We start from the raw sequence: 24761 nt of genomic DNA on the forward strand, positions 1-24761 counted from the left end.
AACCACAACAAAAAACCACAGGTTACAAAATGGCCTAAATTTAAACCACCCTCTGCTAGCCTCTTCCCAGATCTGTTTGTTCTGTATTGCCAAATTCTATGTCTAGGTGGCAAGATAGAACAAACTGATTTGGGACCACTAGGCTTGGTGAGTTAGCTTGCCACTATAACAACAACACTGGTTACAAAATCAACTAGAACTCAATGTAAATCCCCTCTGGCTGGAGCTGTATACGATCTGGTTTCAGCCAACAGCTGACCTTATCTGGTGCTAGAACTAAAACCACATCCCAAACAAAACATACCGTGTGTTTAATGATTTTATCTGGGAACAGGCTGATCCAGTATTTATTTTCAATTTGACAGCCTATTGTTATTTTTAGCTTTGCTAGTTCAAACAATATGCCCTCGCTGCTGCATTATTCACACCTTCAAAAAGGAGGAGAGGGAAAAAGAGGAGACGACTAGCTAGCCTCTGTCGGCATCCCGACGTAGCATCAGAACAAACGGAGGAGGAGAGAAGCAAAGCGGTGCTAAATTTAGCCTCTCTGAGGAGCGGTATGTCTCACAGATAAAATCACTGTTCTAATTACTGACAGTGTGTGTGTGGGAAAATAGGTGTGTCTGGATGTGTGTGCGTTCGTTCGTTCGTTCTGGTGTGTGTGTTGGTGGGAAAAAAAGCTGTGTGTGTTTGTGTGTGTGTGTGTGTGTGTGTGTGTGCGTGCGTGCGTGCCTGCGTGCGTGCCTGCGTGTATGTGTGTGTGCAGTTAGTGGGAAAATAGGAACCTTGGAAATCAACAGTTTTAACCAAGGTTACAATTAGTATAAATTAAAACATTACTTGATCAACCTTGTTTTCATAGGTTCATACTGATAAAATATACACTTCGTACTTCAACCTAAAATAGGATGTGGGCAGTTTATGCCTAAACATTCTTCCATTTTCAAATATACAATATGTATACACTACATGCCCCATAACATTTAGGTTTCGTTATGTAGGTCTTGTCTCCTCTACCACGTAAGAACAATCTGGTCTAGTGTACACTCCATTGTCGTTACTGTAGTAAGAACAATCTGGTCTAGTGTACACTCCATTGTCGTTACTGTCTGTCCTGCCTGTCCCTGACCTACAGATCCAGGACATTGTGGTGGAGATGGGACAGGCAGACGGGACCCAACGGGAAAGCCGCACAGCCAAGGACGCTCTGCTACTCTGGTGCCAGATGAAGACTGCTGGGTGAGATTGAAAAAATTGTCTTATTTAGTAGACTATTTTATCCAAAGCAGCTAACAGAACTGTCAGCGTTGACAGAGACACATATATTCAGGATGTTTGGCCCGTGTGAGAATAGGACCCATAGAGCTTCTATGTGGAATTCTGTGCCCACAGCCCTGATGTTGCCAACAACCATGCTCTAACTCCCTTAGACATTGGAACCGCAAAATGATCAATGATCAGGGTTGCCTGGATAACGCCATCTTGATTAGAGATCAGTTTATCTGATTACGCTGCTAAGTCCTCTAAACTACTGGGATCAGTTTGTGATTGAGGTCAGTCCGTGACATTGACTCTTTGTCCTTGTTGTGTTTTTACAGATATCCAAATGTGAACATCACCAACTTCACCACCAGTTGGAAAGATGGCATTGCGTTCAATGCTCTCATACACAAACACAGGTAAGAAGAGACATAATGCCGTGTATAATACCATCTACGATGGATCTCGCTGCAGGCAAATCTCTCTCTCACTCTCACTCTCACTCTCACTCACTCAATCTCTCAGGCCAGACCTGGTGGACTATGGTGGCCTGAAGAAGTCCAACCCAACCCATAACCTCCAGAATGCCTTCAACGTAGCAGAGCAGAAGCTTGGCGTGACCAAACTGTTAGACCCCGAAGGCAAGTTACAATTTCCTGTTCCCTCATCTAGAACCATGGGCCAATTTCCCAGACACAGATTAAACCTTAGACCTGGACTAAAAAACTTAATGGATCATCTCTATTGAAATAGCTTTTTAAGTCCAGGACTACGCTTTACCTGTGTTCGGGTAACCAGTCCTTTCTAGTCTTTATGAGCTGAACTCAAGGCTGAAATAAAAGAGTCCAGTGATCTTCTAGCTTTCATGGACTGTCTGTTCGTTTTGCAGATGTGTTCACGGAGAACCCAGATGAGAAGTCCATCATCACATATGTTGTAGCATTCTACCACTACTTCTCCAAGATGAAGGCACTAGCAGTGGAGGGGAAGAGAGTTGGCAAGGTAAGGATGGGATAAATAATGCAGTGTGTATATCCGTGCCTGCTTTGTTTACCCAAACACCAAAGCGCTTGGGTAACCTCACCCTCTGTGTCCATCCTCTAGGTGCTAGACCATGCCATAGAGACAGAGAAGATGATTGACAAGTACGAGACCCTATCGTCAGACCTGCTGATGTGGATAGAGCAGACCATCATCGTCCTGAACAACCGTAAACTGGCCAACTCTCTAACTGGTGTCCAGCAGCAGCTCCAAGCGTTCAACTCCTACCGCACCGTGGAGAAACCACCCAAGTGAGTCACACCAGCATGCCTTAATAAAATATACCCCAACTAGGGTTGCACAAATCCAGTACATTTTCCCCAAAAACATCAAGTTTTTCTAGAAATCCTCCATGAATCCAAATGAGAAACTGGGAATTTGGGGAACATTTCCGCAAGTTTGCAACACTAGTTCTAGCATGAAAACACGTCTGATACCATTCCACTTGTCCCGCTCCAGCCATTACCACAAGCCCGTCTTCCCCAATTAAGGTGCCATCAACCTCCTGTGCTGGTCAACAAGTTCTGGTTCTGACACCGTGTTTATTGTTTTGTCTGTGATGGACAAGGTTCCAGGAGAAAGGTCACCTTGAGATGCTGCTGTTCACAATCCAGAGCCGTATGAGAGCCAACAACCAGAGGGTCTACACCCCGAAGGACGGGGCTCTAGTGGCTGATATCAACAGGGTAAGAGACCTGAGTTTTCAGTAATACTGAAACAAAGAGTGTAAGTTTAATTTAGTCGGGCTGGTTCCGTACTTACTGGCGCTATTTTGAGTCTGCCGGGATTCAGGAACGGAGGAGACACATTTAGTCAATTCAGTAATGGGTCATTTATTAATTGACAAAGCTAACAAAGCACAAAGACAGAATAATTACTTATTATAACGAAATCCTACGGTAGCCAGCCGGCACTTTAAACAACCATGTTGCCCTCTGCAGGCCTGGGAGCGCCTAGAACGGGAGGAGCATGAGAGGGAGCGTGTCCTGAGAGACGAGCTGATTCGTCAGGAGAAGCTGGAGCAGATGGCCAGACGCTTTGACAGGAAAGCTGCCATGAGAGAGACCTGGCTACTGGAGAACCAGAGACTGGTGGCACAGGTAATATATCCACTTGGGCAGCACTCCTGCACACATATAGTCTATAACAAAACAGACATGCACTATTCATTTTGGGGCCAATTCAGAGCTGAGATAAGTGGACCGAAATTCCTTCATTTGATGTCAGTGGAATAATTCAGCGAAAACCTTTACAGATCTCAAGTCAGAATACCCTCCTTCTCCAAATAGACATACATAACAGTTGAACCTCTTCGCCTCTGAAACATCCCCCACCTTCCCCCTTCAGGACAACTTTGGCTACGACTTGCCGGCAGTGGAAGCGGCGAAGAAGAAGCACGACGCCATCGAGACGGACATCGCTGCCTACGAGGAACGCATCCAGGGCATAGTGGCTATCTCGAAAGAGCTGCAGTCTGAGCTCTACCATGACGCCAAGCGCATCGACGTGCGCAAGGACAACATCCTGAGGCTACGGGATTACCTACTGGAACTATTGAATGCTCGCAGGGCACGCCTGGACAAGAACCTCACCCTGCAGAGGATCTTCCAGGAGATGTTGTACATTATCAACTGGATCGATGAGATGAAGGTAGATTGTTAATAGTAGGGCCATTGAAATGATGTATCGAAGGTGACTTGCAGAATTATAGATATTGACAGGGATATAGTACATGTTGTTTTCACTCTATCTAGCCCCTGCTGCAATCGAACCTATAACCCTTGTGTTACTTGCTAGCTAACCCACTGAGCCATTGGAACCAGACATCATAGGCCAGAGGTCGGCAAAAGGTGGTCCGTAGGCCCAAAAACTTTTTGGGGACCCCAAAGTTTGTGTATATATATATATATATATATATATATATATGAGAGAGGCTTTGTTTGAAAACTGGCCCGCGACTGAATCTAGTTGCCTATCACTGTCATAGGCCATGTGCAGAATCTCTAAATTATGAATCTGAAAAAGCCATGTTGGTTAAAGGTTAGAATCTATATTCATACAGAAGAATATGTTAGCTTTCTCCCTGCTATAGCTACAGATGTAGGATTTCATTTAATCACTCCTTTGTTGCTGAGTATTTTCCTGCACCAGGAAATGCAGATGTATTCATGATGTACATAAATTCACTGAAAACCCGCACTAACTCATGGTTGTATTAACAGTATTGCACTTTAGCCTAACCACCTATCAAGCATCATTATGGACTAAACGTTCACATCCCGGTTCTGCAGTAATATTTTGTTGCGACAAAACTACGGGTCAAATTACGCTCCCACATCTGTATGCCAGAACATTCCTTTGCCATGTTTGACCCCTTCCTTACCACCCCCACTCCTTCCTCTCAACCCTGACCCCTGAACCTGTGGTATGCCCCCAGTCTCGGCTCCTGTCTCCTGACTTTGGGAAGCACCTGTTGGAGGTGGAGGACCTGCTCCAGAAGCATGCTCTGGTGGAGGCTGACATCGCAGTGCAGGCAGAGAGAGTTCACAACGCCAATGCAGCTGCTCTCAAGTTTGCCAATGGAGACAGTAAGTGAAGTCGACTTTCCTATTCTTTGAATTGTCCCTCCTTAGCAACTGGTTTTGTACTTGGACCGTACACCCGCATCTAACAAAAGAGGGTAACACTTTACATGATCCTTTTTTAGCATACCTAGATGTTAAGTGTAATCCCACAGATACCTTCAGGTGAAGTGTAACCCAAGAGATACCGTCATCCCATGACGAGGATGTCGATTAAGGCAGCCCCCCCCCTCTCTGATTCAGAGGGGTTAGGGGTTAAACGTGGAAGACACATTTCAGTTGAATGCATTCAGTTGTATAACTGACTAGGTATCGCCGTTCCCTTTCTTTCCTCTTTCTAACATGTAAACCAAAAGATACCTTCATGTCAAGTGTTAACCCGAAAGATACCTTCATGTCAAGTGTTAAACCAAAAGATACCTTCATGTCAAGTGTTAATCCGAAAGATACCTTCATGTCAAGTGTTAATCCGAAAGATACCTTCATGTCAAGTGTTAATCCGAAAGATACCTTCATGTCAAGTGTTAACCCGAAAGATACCTTCATGTCAAGTGTTAACCCGAAAGATACCTTCATGTCAAGTGTTAACCCGAAAAGATACCTTCATGTCAAGTGTTAACCGAAAGATACCTTCATGTCAAGTGTTAACCCCTTCATGTCAAGTGTTAACCCGAAAGATACCTTCATGAAAACCCGAAAGATACCTTCATGTCAAGTGTTAATCCGAAAGATACCTTCATGTCAAGTGTTAACCCGAAAGATACCTTCATGTCAAGTGTTAACCCGAAAGATACCTTCATGTCAAGTGTTAATCCGAAAGATACCTTCATGTCAAGTGTTAATCCGAAAGATACCTTCATGTCAAGTGTTAATCCGAAAGATACCTTCATGTCAAGTGTTAACCCGAAAGACACAGTACATAATCATGCCAAAAACATAGCTCTTGTTTTTAAATCTTCCCCCGACCTCTCATCTCCCAGGCTACAAGCCCTGTGACCCCCAGGTGATTAAGGACCGGGTGCAACACCTCGACCTGTGTTACCAGGAGCTGTGTGCCCTGGCAGCCCAGCGCCGCGCCCGACTGGAGCAGTCCCGACGCCTCTGGAACTTCTTCTGGGAGGTATGTAGGCTACAGAGGTAGGCAACTGAAAGGTCTTACCCTTAAGCAAGGCCCTACGGCAGGGGCGACGCACTGCGGCGGACCATGTCCTCCGACCTCTCCGTGGGTGTTTGTATGTGTGTTCCTCAAGGGTTTTTTGTGTGATAATTGACTCTAAAATATATCAGCTTTTTTATTATAAAGAAAAATGCACATTTCAGTGTCTCTGTGATGAATGACTACAAAGTGTACCTTGTTTTATCTTAGATGGCCGAGCTGGAGAGCTGGATCAAGGAGAAGGAGCACATCTTCTCCTCGCTGGACTACGGCAAGGACCTGACCAGTGTGCTGACTCTGCAGAGCAAACACAGTGCCTTCGAGGACGAGCTGGGGGCCCGCCGTGTCCACTTGCGGGAGATCATGGACGAAGGAGATAAAATAATCCAGGCTGGACACTTCGACACACCACAAGTAGCTTTTTTCCCCCCACGTTGACTGTATTTCTTTTGTTTGTAACTATATCATGTGTTTATACATGATATGTCTTTAATATATGTATGCACATGGCCACAAATACAATGTGCCCATGGGGACGATAAAGTCATTATTTTTTTTAAATGTTACCGTAAGGTCGGGGATCGCATGGAGGACGTGAGGAGGCAGTGGCAGCAGCTGGAGGAGCTGGCAGCGTTCAGAAGGCGGAACCTCCAGGACACCCAGAGGTTCTTTCAGTTCCAGGGAGAGGCTGATGACCTGAAGGCCTGGCTGCTGGATGCCAAGAGGCAGATGACCAGTGATGAAGTGGGTCATGATGAGTATACCACCCAGAGGCTGCTGAAGAGACACAGAGGCCTAAGGGACGATGTGGCCAAGAACGGAGCCACCATTGACGCTCTGACCAAACAGGTAAAATAACTGTCTGACCAAATGGCTGGTTCTTGCCTATAAAACCTGTGTTACTATACTTTACATAGCTTTACAATTAGGATCTACTAGATTATGTTAGCATCATGATTTAACCTCTAGTTGTCACATATGTGTATATCTGTTGAAATTCGTCCAGATTAATCTTACTGTTTTTAATGCTGTTTTAATTGTAAGAGCTCTGATGATTTCCCCAGATTTCCCCAATGTATTTATTCCATATGGCTAATAAACCTGAACTTCCTATGACCAGGCGGCGGCGCTACCCGAGGAGCTGCGTAACACGCCGGACATCCAGAGGCGTCTGACGGAAATCAGAGACCTGTACATGGAGCTGATGTCCCTGTGCGACCTGCGACAGAAGAAGCTGGATGATGCCATGGCCCTGTACATCATCTTCAGCGAGACAGACGCCTGTGAGCTGTGGATGGGCGAGAAGGAGACCTGGCTGGTAGGGCTGGATGTGCCTGACAAACTAGAGGATTTGGAGGTGGTGCAGAACAGGTACAAACCACAGATATGACGTCATGTCATATTGTTGAGGTACCAGCAATGTTAAACAGTACTTTTACATTTGTATAAATCTGACCCCAATCACATCTGTATCAGATCTCTGCAAATGCGGGTTACAGTTGGGACTGACTGACGGGGGATCGGCCGCTTCTCTGAATGTAACCTGCTTGCTCTGGTACATACTGTTTGATTTAGTGCTTACAATTTCTTTCCTTCCCAGGTTGAGTATACTTTCTTCAGACATGGCTAACGTCCAGTCACGGGTTGATGATGTCAACAAAGCAGTGAAGCAGCTTGAGGACAGCAGGCACCCTCGTACCAAAGAGGTGAAGGAATGCCAGACGAGACTGAATAAGAGGTGAGACTCATGATGATGTGATGTTCATGTGTAGATGTAGTATATGCTCGTAGCAAAAAGGACATGTCGTCATTATGATCCACAGTCTACAGTAACATTAGTATTAACCCTCTGGTCTGTCTCTTCTCTTCCAGGTGGGAGGCCTTCAAGGCCATGTTTGAGGAGAGGAAGCGGAAGGTGGACTCTGCTCTCAGCTACCACAACTATGGCCTGGAGTGTGACGAGACAGAGTCCTGGATTCGAGACAAAACCCGGGTCATCGAATCCACCCAGGAACTGGGCAATGATCTGAACGCTGTCATGACCATCCAGAGGAAGCTCTATGGCATGGAGCGCGACCTTGCCGCCATCGGAGACAAGCTCACCTTCCTGCGGAGTGAGGCGGACCAGCTGGCCAAGGATCACCCGGACAACGCTGCAGACATCCTGGCTAGACGAGCCGAGCTGGACGCAGCCTGGGATAACCTGAAGGCCACCCTGAAGGACCGGGAGGTATGTGTGTGCATGCGTGCGTATCTTTGTGCGTGTGTGTCTGGGTCTATGTCTGTGTCGGGAAACAAGCAGAAAACACATTTTTGTGGTGCACTTCTCCATAACAAATGGACTAATACAGTTGTATTGTAGGAGTCTCTGGGAGAGGTGTCCAAGCTGCAGAACTTCCTGCAGGACATGGATGACTTCCAGTCCTGGCTCTTCAAGACCCAGAAGTCCGTGGCGTCCGAGGACATGCCTGAGACTCTGCCCCAGGCAGAGCAGCTGCTGAGTCTCCATGACGCCGTGCATGATGACATGGGCACACACGAGGAGGACTACTACAAGGTTAGTTTCAAGTTGTAACGTTTGTTAAGAACAGTGGGGATAGTTTTACAAAGAGTTGTCAAGGCAGTGACATAAATATGTGATCCTGTGTGGCTCCGTTAGTAAGATCGTGGTGCTAGTGATGCCAGGGTCGTGGGTTGGATTCCTGCTGGAGCCACATATACTGTAAGTTGATTGGATAAAAATGTCTGCTAAATGGCATATTATGATTATTATTACGTTAGGTGAGGGACACGGGTGTGGCGGTGACCCAGGGCCAGCTGGATGACCCTCAATACCAGGAGTTGGACAAGAGGCTGAAGGGTCTGGACCGCGGCTGGGACGAGCTCCACAAGATGTGGGACAGCAGGAAGGGCTTCCTGGACCAGGGCCTGGGATTCCAGCAGTTCATGAGGGACGCCAAGCAGGTGGAGACCATCCTCAACAACCAGGTGAGATAAACCAACGTTGTGATACCAGGTTGTTATATTGAAAGAAAACAATTGTTTTCTTAACCAGGTTTCCATCCAACCTTTTTATGTGAATAAAGTATAGGCTGTCACAGCCTGATGGAAACAGCACATTTTTCGGTAAACTTTCCCAATGTCGACAAAACAACATTTCCCTAGACGACGTGGGATATTTTGTGTTGGTAAGATTAATTATGTGAGAAATAGCGGTGGAAACGCTTTTATGCGCAGGTATTGATAGGGTAGTGCATAGGGTAGTGCATACGGCCCAGTACATCACTGGGGCCGAGCTCCCTGCCATCAAATGGCTACCTGGACTACCTGCATTGACCCTTTTTCGTACTAACTCTATTGCACTGACTCTATGCACACACACTTTACCCACACACTCACACAGTAAGTATTCAGACACTTTGCTTTTGAGACTCGAAATTGAGCTCAGGTGCATTCTGTTTCCATTGATCCTCCTTGATTAGAGTCCACCTGTGGTAAATTCAATTGATTGGACATGATTTGGAAAGGCACACAGCACACAGCTAGCAGTGCATGTCAGAGCAAAAACCAACCCATGAGGTCGAATATAATTGTCCGTAGAGCTCTGAAACAGGATTGTGTCAAGGCACAGATCTGGGGAAGGGTATCAAAACATTTCTGCAGGATTGAAGGTCCCCAAGAACACAGTGGCCTCCATCATTCTTAAATGGAAGAAGTTTGGAACCACCAAGACTCTTTCTAGAGCTGGCCAACCGGCCAAACTGAGCAATCGAGGGAGAAGGGCCTTGGTCAGGGAGGTGACCAAGAATCCAATGGGCACTCTAACAGAGCTCCAGAGTTCCTCTGTGGAGATTGGAAAATCTTCCAGAAGGACAACCATCTCTGCAGCACTCTACCAAATCAGGCCTTTATGGTAGAGTGGCCAGACGGAAGCCACTCTTCAGGAAATGGCACATGACAGCCCACTTGGAGTTTGCCAAAAGGCACCTAAAGACTTTCTGACCATGAGAAACAAGATTATTTGGTCTGATGAAACCAATATTGAACTCTTTGGCCTGAATGCCAAGAGTCACATCTGGAGGAAGCCTGGCACCATCCCTACGGTGAAGCATGGTGGAAGAATCATCATGCTGTGGGGATGTTTTTCAGTGGCAGGGACTGGGAGACTAGTCAGGATCAAGGGAAATATGAATGGAGCAATATACAGAGAGATCCTTGATGAAAACTTGCTCCAGAGCGCCCAGGACCTCAGACTGGGGCAAAGGTTCACCTTCCAATAGGACAACGACCCTAAGCACTCAGCCAAGACAATGCAGAAGTGGCTTCAGGACAAGTCTCTGAATGTCTTTGCGGTGCCCAGCCAGAGCCCAGACTTAAACACAATCAAATATGAATGGAGAGAGCTGAAAATAGCTGTGCAGTAACACTCCTCATACAACCTGACAGAGCTTGAGAGGATTTGCAGAGAAGAATGGGAGAAACTCCCCAAATACAGGTGTGCCAAGCTTGCAGCTTGACTCGAGGCTGTAATCGCTGCCTGTAAATGTGATGTTTAAGTTTTTGATTTTGAATAAATTTGCCAACATTTCTAAAAACATGTTTTGCTTTGTCATTATGGGATATTGTGTGTAGATTGATGTGGGGGGGGAAACAATTTGATCCGTTTTGGAATAAAGCTGTAACGTAACAAAATGTGGAAAAAGTCAAGGGGTCTGAATATTTTCTGAATGCGTTGTATAGTCATGCTACTTTTACTTTTACCCCCCTTAAAATATTTAGATGCACTATTGTAAAGTGGCTGTTCCACTGGATGTCATAAGGTGAATGCACCAATTTGTAAGTCGCTCTGGATAAGAGCGTCTGCTAAATGACTTAAATGTAATGTAATGTAAATGTGAAGAATCAACAACAAGTGGGACACAATCATGAAGTGGAACGACATTTATTGGATATTTCAAACTTTTTTAACAAATCAAAAACTGAAAAATTGGGCGTGTAAAATTATTCAGCCCCCTTAAGTTAATGCTTTGTAGTGCCACCTTTTGCTGCGATTACAGCTGTAAGTCGCTTGGGGTATGTCTCTATCAGTTTTGCACATCGAGAGACTGAAATTTTATCCCATTCCTCCTTGCAAAACAGCTCGAGCTCAGTGAGGTTGGATGGAGAGCATTTGTGAACAGCAGTTTTCAGTTCTTTCCACAGATTCTCGATTGGATTCAGGTCTGGACTTTGACTTGGCCATTCTAACACCTGGATATGTTTATTTTTGAACCATTCCATTGTAGATTTTGCTTTATGTTTTGGATCATTGTCTTGTTGGAAGACAAATCTCTGTCCCAGTCTCAGGTCTTTTGCAGACTCCATCAGGTTTTCTTCCAGAATGGTCCTGTATTTGGCTCCATCCATCTTCCCATCAATTTTAACCATCTTCCCTGTCCCTGCTGAAGAAAAGCAGGCCCAAACCATGATGCTGCCACCACCATGTTTGACAGTGGGGATGGTGTGTTCAGGGTAATGAGCTGTGTTGCTTTTACGCCAAACATAACGTTTTGCATTGTTGCCAAAAAGTTCAATTTTGGTTTCATCTGACCAGAGCACCTTCTTCCACATGTTTGGTGTCTCTCCCAGGTGGCTTGTGGCAAACTTTAAACAACACTTTTTATGGATATATTTAAGAAATGGCTTTCTTCTTGCCACTCTTCCATAAAGGCCAGATTTGTGCAATATACGACTGATTGTTGTCCTATGGACAGAGTCTCCCACCTCAGCTGTAGATCTCTGCAGTTCATCCAGAGTGATCATGGGCCTCTTGGCTGCATCTCTGATTAGTCTTCTCCTTGTATGAGCTGAAAGTTTAGAGGGACGGCCAGGTCTTGGTAGATTTGCAGTGGTCTGATACTCCTTCCATTTCAATATTATCGCTTGCACAGTGCTCCTTGGGATGTTTAAGGCTTGGGAAATCTTTTTGTATCCAAATCCGGCTTTAAACTTCTTCACAACAGTATCTCGGACCTGCCTGGTGTGTTCCTTGTTCTTCATGATGCTCTCTGCGCTTTTAACGGACCTCTGAGACTATCACAGTGCAGGTGCATTTATACAGAGACTTGATTACACACAGGTGGATTGTATTTATCATCATTAGTCATTTAGGTCAACATTGGATCATTCAGAGATCCTCACTGAACTTCTGGAGAGAGTTTGCTGCACTGAAAGTAAAGGGGCTGAATAATTTTGCACGCCCAATTTTTCAGTTTTTGATTTGTTAAAAAAGTTTGAAATATCCAATAAATGTCGTTCCACTTCATGATTGTGTCCCACTTGTTGTTGATTCTTCACAAAAAATACAGTTTTATATCTTTATGTTTGAAGCCTGAAATGTGGCAAAAGGTCGCAAAGTTCAAGGGGGCCGAATACTTTCGCAAGGCACTGTATATATATATATATATATATATATATATATATATATATATATATATATATATATATATATATATATATATATATTTAAAACAATGTGACGTCAGTGGAGTTGAAAATGTGTTTAAGTTGTTTATTTCATTCTGTACATGGAAATTGAACTGCAAAAGTTATTTTTTATGTGCACTACGTCATCACCCACAGCCGTTTTGTCCACAAGTCAATTTGATGGAAATACATCTCTGGTGGGAAAATACGCATATTGTTTTATGTGGATTATAGAATATCCACATGGAAATCTGTCGCCAATTGGATGGAAACCTAGCTAATTACTAACTTAGTGAAATAAAAGTTTACATACGTATGAAGATAAACCAATAATATTGTGATTTCCCCTTTACTACAGTATACCATTTCCCTGTTGTCTTTGTATTGTGTTTTTATTGTGGGTTTTACTGTGAATGCTGGAGTGAGTATGATTTTCGATGTATTCATTACACATGGCAAATAAAGTTTTAACATTTAAACATGGAATATGAATAGAGTTAAAAACCCCAATGAAAATCGAAAACTGTAAAGCAGAAAGTGACAATTTGAATGCTATGTTTGTGACTGTGGTGGGTCAAGAGTACATTGATGTAGCTTATCGTCTATTAGTCAGCACCAAACGTAATGGTTGTGGATTCTTTATTTCTTTACTTCAGGAGTACACTCTGGCCCACACGGACAAGCCTGACACCCTGGACGGAGCAGAGCAGGCCCTGAAGAGACACGAGGACTTCGTCTGCACCATGGACGCCAACATAGAGAAGATCGCCAGCATGCTGGAGGGGGGACAGAAATTGGTTGACAGGGGGAACCTCTACTCCCCCAGGGTCCAAGATAAGATGGACCTAATCCATGACAGGTTAGTCTTGGATCTTGTTCTGCTCTAATATTTGCTTAATTAAAATAAAAATAAATTTAAAAAACACCTAAAAGACATCAGATTTCTTTGAAAAGACGTTTTAAGTTTATGAACTATAAATTAATACAAATGGCTCTCTTTTATTCAATTAATTCTAATGTCAGCCATGGGTTTATTAGAGGATCTGTCTGTACATATTGTAATGAACTTTCACAGAGAAAATCTCTACTTTATCTGACCTATTGACCTATACTTGTTTTGTCTGTTCCCTCAGTAGTGAGTGTTAATCACGTACTGTAGTTCAGCTAGCTATTATTCTGCCACTTTGAGGAGAATGAAACACATAGGCTGTGTCCCAAATAGCACCCCATTCCCTTCATAGTGCAGTACTTCCTACGTAGAGCCCTGTGTGTCCTGGCTAAAACTAGTGCACTGTAAAGAGAATGGGGTGCCATTTGGGACGTAGACATACTGTACAGTAGTTCAGCTTGCTATTAGCCTGCCATTCTGAGTCAGCGAGGTCAGCAATACATAATTAGTTTTAACATTGTTCTAGTGGAGGGGGGAGAGGCGAGGGAGGGAGCTCCTTCTCCCATTAACACACGCAATTATCATCCCATCCGGCTTCACTCTACTCTGCTGGGAGGGAGATGGTTGGAGGGCACCGGGTGCCTGCTAGGATGGGTATTGATCGCAGAGAGAGTGTTCTTCAACCCAGAGGAGGTAGTGATAGCTATACTGAGAGATCAGGAGGGGTGGGGGGGGGCTGTGGAAGTAAGGTCTTTAGTGAAGACTCTTTACTGTGTGGCGATGGGGCTAGAACTGGAAAGGTTCAGTAGAGGGGATTGCATGTGTTGTTTACACCCTACCATCAGTCTCTGTTGTGGGGACCTGGGTCATGTTCATTAGGCACCAAACTGAGAAAAATGGACTGAAACAGGAAGGGACTCGAATAAGAGATGCTCGTTTTAGTTGTCTTTTCGAACATTTTTTCGTTGCGTGCCCTAATGAACACGACCTTGGCGATATGGGACTGAGTCTAACGTGTTGTTCTGTTGTGTCTGTGTGTTTTCGATCTGCAGGTACCACAAGAACAGAGACAAAGCCAACGAGGTTACAGGGGTACTCAAGGATAACCGTGATCTTCAACACTTCCTGCAAAACACACAGGATGTAAGATATTTTATTCATTTTTTGGTAACATGATACAGCAAATGTGTTCCTGTCTTACTACTCACTACTGTTCTTGTCTGTGCGGACTCTGTGTTGATCTCCGTCTCTCTATCCTCCACCTCGCCACTCCCTCTCTCTATCCTCTCCACTCCCTCTCCCCATCCTCTCCACTCCCTCTCCCCATCCTCTCCGTCTCCGTTCCATCCTCTCCCTCTCCACTCCCTCTCCCCATCCTCTCCGTCTCCGTTCCATCCTCTCCCTCTCCACTTCCTCTCCCCATCCTCTCCGTCTCCATTTCCCTCGTTCCATCCTCTCCCTCTCCACTTCCTCTCCCCATCCTCTCCGTCTCCGTTCCATCCTCTCCCTCTCCACTTCCTCTCCCCATCCTCTCCGTCTCCATTTCCCTCGTTCCATCCTCTCCCTCTCTACTCCCTCTCTCCATCCTCTCAACTATATCCTTTCTCAATATGCCTCTCACCTCCATCTCCCCACCCCTCCATCCTCTCCTCTCCCCCTCTCAATTCCTCTGTCCATCCTCCTCCTCTCCCCCTCCTCTCCATACCCTCTCCCTCTCTCCAGCTCACTTTGTGGATAAACGAGAAGATGTTGACGGCTCAGGACGTGTCGTATGACGGGGACAGGAACATTCACACCAAGTGGAAGAAGCATCAGGCTTTCATGGCTGAGCTGTCCTCCAACAAAGACTGGCTGAACAAAATAGACCAGGTGTGTGAATGCATGCGTGTGGATGCATGCGTGTGTGTGTGTGTGTGTGTGTGTGTGTGTGTGTGTGTGTGTGTGTGTGTGTGTGTGTGTGTGTGTGTGTGTGTGTGTGTGTGTGTGTGTGTGTGTGTGTGTGTGTGTGTGTGTGTGTGTGTGTGTGTGCGCGCGCGCAAGGTGCAAGGTGCAAAGTGACGTAGCTACACTGAGCTGTCAGAGCCTGTACACTCGCTCCACTACAGTATCAGTTTCTATGTGTCCTTGTGGTCACATCCTTGCTATATGCCACATGGTGTAATAAGTAAGAATATTGTCCATGTGACATTTTTAACATCAACCCTGCTCTTCGCACAGGTATCTAGCTGAACTGGATTCTGTTTCTGTTCTCTTGAAATGCTTATTTTGGATTGAAATAGTAATATACAAAGCGAGCCAGAATGTCCCAAAAGGCATGATCTTCTGTTTGTGGATCGTGAGGCAGCTTAATGTACACGTACACCCACTGGACATGACACTAGTCTATCCCAGTAATCATATAGCCTACTTGAATGATTCCTGGTGCACATCCCATCCATATTACTTATCATACATGTGCCACAGACGCTGATGGATGATATAACAAGTATGAACGTTTCCCCTGTGACCTTTCTCACGCCGTCCCGTCTTCTCATCCACAGGAGGGTCAGGAGCTGATGGATGCCAAACCTGAGTTCCAGCCCATCGTGACAGAGCGCCTGGCGAAGCTGCATGAGCTGTGGGACAAGCTGGAGTCCACTGCCGAGGACAAGGCCCGTCTGTTGTTTGATGCTAACCGCTCCGAGCTGTTTGACCAGAGTCAGGCCGACATCAAGAAGTGGCTGGCTGAGCTGCAGAAGGAGCTACAAGGAGACGAGGAGGTCAAGGACCTCACAAATGCTAACATCCTGCTCAAGAAGCACCAGGTGTGTGTGTGTGTGGAGGGGTGTGTCTGTCTAATGTCCCTCCCCCAGTTTCGGAGGTTGATCAAACAATAACACTTTAGACTCCGGACCAAAAGCCGGAGAGTTCCAATCTTCTTGTTGAGAAAAAAAAAAGTTCTGTCTCCAGTCTACCCAGCCACTACTTTAACCCCCCCCCCCCCCCCTCTAGCAAACAGAGAACCAGGTGCGTGACCGTGCGCGGGAGCTGGAAGAGCTCCAGAAGGCTGTCGAGAAGCACGGAGGCCTAGCCGGGAGCAGGGAGGACCAGCTTGAGACTGAGCAGCAAGCTATCCAGATGGACTTCCAGCAGCTCCTCAACCCCCTGTCCCAGCGCAGGGGCAAGCTGGAGGCAGCCAAGTCCGTGCACCAGTTCTACAGGGACCTGGCTGATGAGATTGTGAGGATGCCTTTCAGATTATCATCATCGCCACTACGGCGCTGTTGTTTCCACCTGAAACGTGTCAGAATGCTTCCTCAGAGAAATGCTGACATGAACATTGTGTTTCACCGTTCTGTTCTTTTCTCTTCTCTATCGCAGCTCTGGGTCGAGGAGAGGTTGCCCCTTGCGATGTCAGACGAACACGGCAACAATCTCCAAGCGGTCCAAATGTTGTTGAAGAAGAACCAGACATTACAGAGGGAGATGGAGGGCCACCAGCCCCGGGTGGATGAGGTGATGGAGCGTGGCCGGAGGATGGCATCGGCCGCGACAGAGGCGGGCGGGCCGGAGGCTGAGCATATTGGACAGCAGGTGTGCACATGTTCACGATTGCACGTGCACACGCCCGTGCACACTTCTTGTTTTCTACCCCGTGTCCCGTCTCCTCCCCCTCTGTTCTTTCCACCTTTTCCCATTTTTTGCTCGTTTTCAACGGTTGGTTTTTGAAAAAGGTTTGTTACTGATACTGTTTTTGTTCTGTATTGTGTCCCTGATTCCAGGTGAAGGAGCTGGAGGAGGTGTGGTCTCGGCTGCAGGATGAGATGGCTAAGAGGAGAGACAGGCTGAACGGATCTAACCTGGCCCAACAGTACTTTAATGACGCTGATGAAGCTGAGGCCTGGATAGGAGAGGAGGAGCTATACATGATCACTGATGAGAAAGCCAAGGTAAGGAGACTGAGGGGAGGAGAGGAAATGGGAGGAGAGGAAATGGGAGGAGAGGAAATGGGAGGAGAGATGAGAGAGGAGGGGAGGAGGCTGAGATTTGAATAGAAGAGCAGGAACTCTACATTGATTGCCGATGAGAAGGCCAAGGCATTGTACTCCAAATATATTTACAACTATCAAGTTGATCTTATGGACCGTCAGTCCTTGCAACCATAGCTCCACTGGTGAATCGAGAGTGGTGATATTTGTCCAATCTCATCCCTCATAGTAAACCAAGCAGTGGGGATGCTGTTTGGCTGAAAAAAAACATATAAAAGATTGTGGCTTTAAAGTGTTCATTTCTCCCCCCTCCACCTCTCTTAGGATGAGCGGGGAGCCATGTTGATGTTGAAGCGTCACCTGATCATGAAGGAGGCTGTAGATGACTACTCAGACGCCATCCAGAAGCTGGCTGACCGCGCACAGAAGATGCTCAATGAGGACCACCCTGATGGGTGAGTGGAACCTAGATATTTAGGGTTCAGTCAGCTTACCTTGGGTACTACAGTATAGTACAGTATAGTACTACAGTATAGTATCACTACCTCCTCTGTAGGCCTCAGACTATGTTGCATACATGTGGAGAATCCTCCCTTTTTAGGATTAATCTCTTGTTCCTCACTGTGTAACAGTATTGAGAGTGATGGGTGTGGTTACGATTGGGTCCCAGACAGCTATGATACATCTTGATGCATGATGGTGACTTGTCTCCTCTTGTCAGTCACTCGCTCTTTCTCTCCCTCTCCCTTCCTCCCTCCCGATAGTGAGTCTGTCATCCGTCGTCAGGGCCAGGTAGATAAGCAGTACGCTGGTCTGAAGGACCTGGCAGAGGACCGCAGGAGGAAGCTGGACCATGCCTATCATCACTTCCTGCTGAGCCGTGAGGTGGAGGATCTGGAGCACTTGATCGCTGAGAGGGATGTGGTGGCCTCCTCCCAGGAGATGGGACAGGACCTGGACCATGTCACGGTGAGGGTGGAATACATACCGAATACAGAGGCCAGGGAGGGAGGGGGGGGGGGGCGATCGGGTTAATGGGACTTTCTAGGCGGCTGAAGGGATGGAGAATGGTCCAAGCACGAATGTGAAGTCACACCTTGTATTGGTTCTCTCTGTAATGTTCTGTATTCTCATGGAGTATTCTATGATTGAGCTCTCGTATTTTTGAAACTATTTCCTTTTTCTTTTCCCTCCCCAAATCTAAACCGTCCAGCTCCTGAGGGACAAGTTCCGTGACTTTGCCCGGGAGACAGGGACGGTGGGGCAGGAGCGTGTGGACTATGTGAATCAGACCATAGACGAACTGATTGAGGCGGGCCACACAGAGGCTTCTGCCATGGCCGAGTGGAAGGACAGCGTCAATGAGAGCTGGGCTGACCTGCTGGAACTCATAGACACCCGCGCTCAGCTCCTACAAGCCTCATATGACCTGCTCAAGTGAGTCTGGACACATGAATGCCCCTCACTGTTTTTGGCTTTGTATGCCTAGGCTCAAACAACAAGACAAACACACAAGGCAAACACAAGACAATAATTTGTCTTTTTTTTTAGACAGTGAAGACGTTTCATTTTTCCTTTCATAGATGGTTGAGATCTGACTTCTGACAGATTACAGTTGTATACTACAGTAGTGGTACAGTGAGTGCTCAGCAGTGAATGCCCTGGTGGTTCTCAGGTACTTCGATGATGGGAAGGAGCTGGTGGCTCAGATCCAGGAGAAACATAATGAGATTCCTGCTGACCTGGGAGAAGACTTCAGCAAGGCAGATACCTTCCACCGCATGCACGCCGCCTTCGAGAGGGACATCAGCGCCCTGGGAAAACAGGTACACCTTAACCCTCTACTACCTGGGAAGCCTGGAGTTTGGTTGAGAGGTCAATGGGAGAGACAGCGTTAAGATATTAAGAGGTGTTATGCTGATTTAGAGATAGGACTTAGTGTACAGCCATGTACATTTCAAGTTATTTCAAGGTGAGTAGTTGTAAGACAGCATTTGTTTTTGTATGCCTTGGTGGCCTCCCTGTAACAACACATTGCAATAACACTGAACGCCAGTCGTGATTGGAGTCGCTCGAATCCGTCTCGAAGGACGATAAAGAAAATATGTGAAATGGGATTGAAAGTCTTCTACATCGAGGCTGTCGTGGTTCATTTCTGTATTATCTAATGAGGAGAGACAAACTCATCACGCAAGTCAGAGTTATACTTATATAGTTATACTATATCTTTATTCACATATTAGTAAGGTAAGCATGTCACACCACACACACAAGTGAATGATGTGAGTGCTCTGCAGTTACGATGGCTGTTCGACGAACCACTCTTAGATGAATCATTGAGAGCCCCGACACAAAGGATACAAAGATCTTTTAAATGGCAAGATACACTCCCTTTGTCTACATGACAAACAACAGATGTGTGGAATGGGTCACAAGGTTAGGATTCGTATGAAAGAAATTAATAATTCACAGCAGACAGTATCTGCTGTAAAGACTGTTCTAATTGTTTGGAAACCAGGGTCTGGCCCCAAAAACAAGGTTCCCCTCATCATTATACACACCTGAGCCATCTCTGCCCTGGTACCAACCAGTACACAAACACCAACTCATACTATGGAATGCGGTCTTTAGGTTAAATCACCAAAGGCATTGTAAATCCACTGTGAGCATTAAGCCCCCAGAGGCCCAACTCAGAAGACTATGCACAGATGAGAGCGTTCTATTCTATTCCATAAAATAACCATTTGATGCAATAACAGTATTATAACATCATCTTGTACTTTTGCTCTCACAAGGGTTTCTTTCTCATAATCACCTCCATAGAGATTCTATATCTAAGTTCACCACCGCAACCACCCTCCTCCTCCCCCACCAGGTGCAGCAATTCCAGGAGACAGCGGTCCGTCTGCATGCCCAGTACGCTGGGGACCAGGCTGTGGAGATCCAGACCCAGGAGAAGGAGGTGGTGGAGGCCTGGAAAGCCTTGCTGGATGCCTGTGACGGCCGCAGGAGACGCCTGGAGGAGACAGCTGATAAGTTCCGCTTCTTCACCATGGTTCGAGACCTCATGGCCTGGATGGAGAGCACCATACAACAGATAGAGACACAGGAGAAACCACGGTAATCTCATGTGACAGGACTGTTAACATAAATGCTAGCTAGCTAGTGCGGGCGAAACTTTGTTCTGTGCTCTGAGTTTAAGGTGAACAGGACAGGGGAGGAAAGGGGATCCCATGGCTCTGTTGGTTGGAGCCAGGTATTTGCAACCACAGTTGTGGGTTTAATTGTCACAAGGAATATATGCAGAGAAAAACATCTTCAAAATGACTAGACAACAGGAAACGGAGGAGAGAGTGGACTGGGGAATCGGAGGGGAGAGTGGACTGGGGAAACGGAGGGGAGAGTGGACTGGGGAAACGGAGGGGAGAGTGGACTGGGGAAACGGAGGGGAGAGTGGACTGGGGAAACGGAGGGGAGAGTGGACTGGGGAAACGGAGGGGAGAGTGGACTGGGGAAACGGAGGGGAGAGTGGACTGGGGAAACGGAGGGGAGAGTGGACTGGGGAAACGGAGGGGAGAGTGGACTGGGGAAACGGAGGGGAGAGTGGACTGGGGAAACGGAGGGGAGAGTGGACTGGGGAAACGGAGGGGAGAGTGGACTGGGGAAGCGGAGGGAGAGTGGACTGGGGAAGCGGAGGGGAGAGTGGACTGGGGAAGCGGAGGGGAGAGTGGACTGGGGAAGCGGAGGGGAGAGTGGACTGGGGAAGCGGAGGGGAGAGTGGACTGGGGAAGCGGAGGGGAGAGTGGACTGGGGAAGCGGAGGGGAGAGTGGACTGGGGAAGCGGAGGGGAGAGTGGACTGGGGAAGCGGAGGGGAGAGTGGACTGGGGAAGCGGAGGGGAGAGTGGACTGGGGAAGCGGAGGGGAGAGTGGACTGGGGAAGCGGAGGGGAGAGTGGACTGGGGAAGCGGAGGGGAGAGTGGACTGGGGAAGCGGAGGGGAGAGTGGACTGGGGAAGCGGAGGGGAGAGTGGACTGGGGAAGCGGAGGGGAGAGTGGACTGGGGAAGCGGAGGGGAGAGTGGACTGGGGAAGCGGAGGGGAGAGTGGACTGGGGAAGCGGAGGGGAGAGTGGACTGGGGAAGCGGAGGGGAGAGTGGACTGGGGAAGCGGAGGGGAGAGTGGACTGGGGAAGCGGAGGGGAGAGTGGACTGGGGAAGCGGAGGGGAGAGTGGACTGGGGAAGCGGAGGGGAGAGTGGACTGGGGAAGCGGAGGGGAGAGTGGATGAAGGGAGAAAGGAAGGGAGAGGGATGGAGGAATAGAGGATAGAGCGATAAAAGCTAGATGATCGCATGTTGTTTCTACCTCTCTGTCCTCAGAGACGTGTCATCAGTAGAGCTGCTGATGAAATACCACCAAGGGATTATGTCAGAGATCAACCAGCGTGGACCCAAGTTCTCTGAATGTGAGGAGCACGGCAAAGCTCTGCTGGCTCGCAAACACAAAGACTCTGTTGAGGTGAGGAACACCAGGGCTCTATATCAAATCTCCACGCCTCTCCCTTCCCTCAGATCTTCTCCTCCAATGTGTTCTGAGAAGGAGGCGAGGAGAGCGTATGCAAGCAATCAAGTAAAGTTGAATTGGGGAAGAGCCTGGGGCTACACTAAATTCTTTCAGATATGTGGCTATTTCCGTACCTTGTGACTCTACCTCATTTGAAAACTGAATTCATCTGACCATCCCTGTTGCTGTCATCCTCATTCTCTGTCAGATAAGTATTAAGCTGAGCCAGCAGAGGGAGAAGAGGAAGGAAATGATGATGAAATGGGAGGACCGGTGGGACTGGCTCAGGCTCTGTGAGTACAGCAACAACAACAACCCTCCCTTTTCCCCTCCTTCCTGATACGCTATTATAGATCAGAGTGAGCACAAAAACACAAGGCCCTGGGTCCATATAGCATACTTACACATTGGTCTCGTCTTGTGTTATGTCCCAGTGTTGGAGGTGTGCCAGTTTGCACGGGATGCCTCAGTGGCCGAGTCGTGGCTAGTGGCTCAGGAGCCATACGTGTCCAGCAAGGACTTGGGACAGACGGTAGACGAGGTGGAGAAACTGCTGAAGAGACATGAAGCCTTTGAGAAGTCCACCGCCACCTGGGAGGAGCGCTTCTCAGCACTGGAGAGACTTACTACGGTATATTGTGGATAGGATTGTGTGTGTGTTTGGGAGGGGAGGTGGGGGGGGGGGTGTTTGTCTCCTTAAGCAGGTTTTTTTTCCTGATGTCTCCATTTTTTCATATAAACAAGTGCAGTGTATCTATGCCTTACCTCTATTTGCGGGTGAAAATGACTACATTCCATGTCTGTGTCTCTCTCACAGTTGGAGCTGTTGGAGTTGAGGAAGCAGCAGCAGGAGATGCAGCAGATTGTAACAGAGGAGCAGCAGCGCTCACAGATGGAGAGCAGGAGAGAAGACACTGGGTTTGCTGAGGACTCTTCTCAGCTCTACACCATTGAAGAGCAGACACTGGTTCGTACTGAGCTAATGTATGCTGACAAAATGACCATCTCTGACAATATTATTCCCAATTTGTATATAAGGATATTATATTGATTATACATTAAAAAGAAGATATATATATATCATATTCCCTCCCTCCCTCACTCCTTTCCCAGCCTGCGTCTGGGGCAGTGGTGGAGGCAAGTTCAGGTCAGTTGGAGGAGACAGCAGGTGACTCCACGATGCCCCTGCTCTCTGAGATGCAGGAGGCTGGCTTGCAGGAGGCTGGCTTGCAGGAGGCTAGCTCTCTGGAGCTGCTGGATGCCTCTGTGTCTGGACAGACCCTCAGGGAGGTGGAGATCAGGGCCACTACCCTGCCCGCTGAACCCCTCAGTGCTAAGGCTGTTCTGCAGGAGGGCATGCTGGGACGCAAACACGACCTGGAGGCTGCTGGGAAGAAGACTTCTAACAGGTAGATAAGAAAATGATTTGCGTAGAGTTCAGTTATTCTTTTAGGTCACACTTTGTTTGGATAGACCAGATGTTCTATCTGTAGATGCTCTACAGAAGGCCATACAATCAACAAACTATCTGCTCATTAACAACTTCTTGCCGAGGCTATGGTTAGGGTTACGGTGAAGTTTTGGGTTAGGATAAGGGTTACGGTTAGGGTTCGAGCTAGGGTGAGTAGATAGTGGAAAGCTTAGTGAGTCTGTAGAGCATCTATAGATGGGACTATCCACATAACGTGTAACATTCTTTTTATCATTTGGGGGGTATTATAAGAAGGTACCATTGCACTCACTCGACTGCGGGCTACATTTGATCAGATCCGCACTAGCCGACACCCGCACAGGGGTTGTTTTGGCGGTGTAAGAGGGAAAACTGTGTTAGAACCATCAAATCCACGAGTGGCTCCTTGCTTTAGCTTGTTGTGGGCACTGCCATTGGATGCAATGATTCCACCCAACTTTCTAATCGGAACAAATCCTATGCAGCCACGTATTCTATTGTCTACACCTCAATTAGACAGATAAACATCCCCCGTCCAAATGAACACGAAAACATGCCTTAAGAGTCAACTTTCTATTGCCGTTTTGAACATCTAACTTGGTGGTGATAATAAGGAAGGGAGTGGTTTGTGACATACAAGAGCAGCCGCTCATCTACATACATCACATGACCAAAAGTTGTCGAGCATCTCATTCCAAAATCATGGGCATTAATATGGAGCCTCCACTCTTCTGGGAAGGCTTTCCACTAGATGCTGGAACATTGTTGCGGGGACTTGCTTCCATTCAGCCACAACAAGATTAGTGAGGTCGGGCACTGATGTTGGGCGATTAGGTCTGGCTCGCAGTCGGCGTTCCAATTTATCCCAAAGGTGTTCAATGGGGTTGAGGTCAGGCCTCCGTCAAGTTCTTCCACACCGGTCTCAACAAACAATTTCTGTATGGACCTAGCAATTTCTGTATGGACCTTGCACGGGGCATTGTCATGCTGAAACAGGAAAGGGCCTTCCCCAAACTGTTGCCACAAAGTTGGAAGCACAGAATTGTCTAGAATGTTATTGTTTGCCGTAGCGTTACGATTTCCCTTCACTGGAACTAAGGGACCTCCCCAAAACATGAAAACAGCCCCAGACCATTATTCCTCCTCCACCAAACTTTACAGTTCGCATTATGCATTGGGGCAGGTAGCATTGTCCTTGCATCCGCCAAACCCAGATTCCTGTTGGACTGCCAGATGGTGATGCGTGATTCATCAATCCAGAGAACGTGTTTTCGCTGCTCCAGAGTCCAATGTCGGCTTGCTTTACACCACTCCAGGCGATGCTTAGCATTGCACATGGTGATCTTAGGCTTGTGTGCAGCTGCTCGGCCATGGAAACCCATCTCATGAA

General features: G+C 47.1%; 1 protein-coding gene across 2 annotated transcripts in view; it reads left to right on the forward strand.

Moving 5' to 3' along the window:
* The window catches only part of LOC124001506 (spectrin beta chain, erythrocytic-like), a 52480-nt gene that overhangs the window by 24509 nt on the left and 3210 nt on the right, over positions 1–24761 (forward strand). For both annotated transcript variants that reach the window (XM_046308330.1, XM_046308331.1), the window contains exons 5-38: positions 1136–1239; positions 1599–1679; positions 1786–1901; positions 2150–2262; positions 2365–2552; positions 2870–2987; positions 3243–3401; positions 3649–3951; positions 4739–4889; positions 5864–6003; positions 6250–6453; positions 6613–6888; positions 7160–7410; positions 7640–7777; positions 7912–8269; positions 8402–8596; positions 8821–9027; positions 13161–13363; positions 14446–14536; positions 15116–15262; positions 15934–16197; positions 16385–16612; positions 16754–16966; positions 17155–17322; positions 17686–17816; positions 18126–18330; positions 18575–18798; positions 19037–19187; positions 20237–20481; positions 21738–21876; positions 22130–22214; positions 22356–22552; positions 22739–22888; positions 23035–23330. In XM_046308330.1, coding sequence (XP_046164286.1) covers positions 1136–1239; positions 1599–1679; positions 1786–1901; positions 2150–2262; positions 2365–2552; positions 2870–2987; positions 3243–3401; positions 3649–3951; positions 4739–4889; positions 5864–6003; positions 6250–6453; positions 6613–6888; positions 7160–7410; positions 7640–7777; positions 7912–8269; positions 8402–8596; positions 8821–9027; positions 13161–13363; positions 14446–14536; positions 15116–15262; positions 15934–16197; positions 16385–16612; positions 16754–16966; positions 17155–17322; positions 17686–17816; positions 18126–18330; positions 18575–18798; positions 19037–19187; positions 20237–20481; positions 21738–21876; positions 22130–22214; positions 22356–22552; positions 22739–22888; positions 23035–23330 — 6239 coding nt within the window. The remainder of the gene's footprint in view (positions 1–1135; positions 1240–1598; positions 1680–1785; positions 1902–2149; positions 2263–2364; positions 2553–2869; positions 2988–3242; positions 3402–3648; positions 3952–4738; positions 4890–5863; positions 6004–6249; positions 6454–6612; positions 6889–7159; positions 7411–7639; positions 7778–7911; positions 8270–8401; positions 8597–8820; positions 9028–13160; positions 13364–14445; positions 14537–15115; positions 15263–15933; positions 16198–16384; positions 16613–16753; positions 16967–17154; positions 17323–17685; positions 17817–18125; positions 18331–18574; positions 18799–19036; positions 19188–20236; positions 20482–21737; positions 21877–22129; positions 22215–22355; positions 22553–22738; positions 22889–23034; positions 23331–24761) is intronic.

Source organism: Oncorhynchus gorbuscha, linkage group LG17, assembly GCF_021184085.1.
Source record: "Oncorhynchus gorbuscha isolate QuinsamMale2020 ecotype Even-year linkage group LG17, OgorEven_v1.0, whole genome shotgun sequence".
In the NCBI taxonomy this organism is placed as follows: domain Eukaryota; kingdom Metazoa; phylum Chordata; class Actinopteri; order Salmoniformes; family Salmonidae; genus Oncorhynchus; species Oncorhynchus gorbuscha.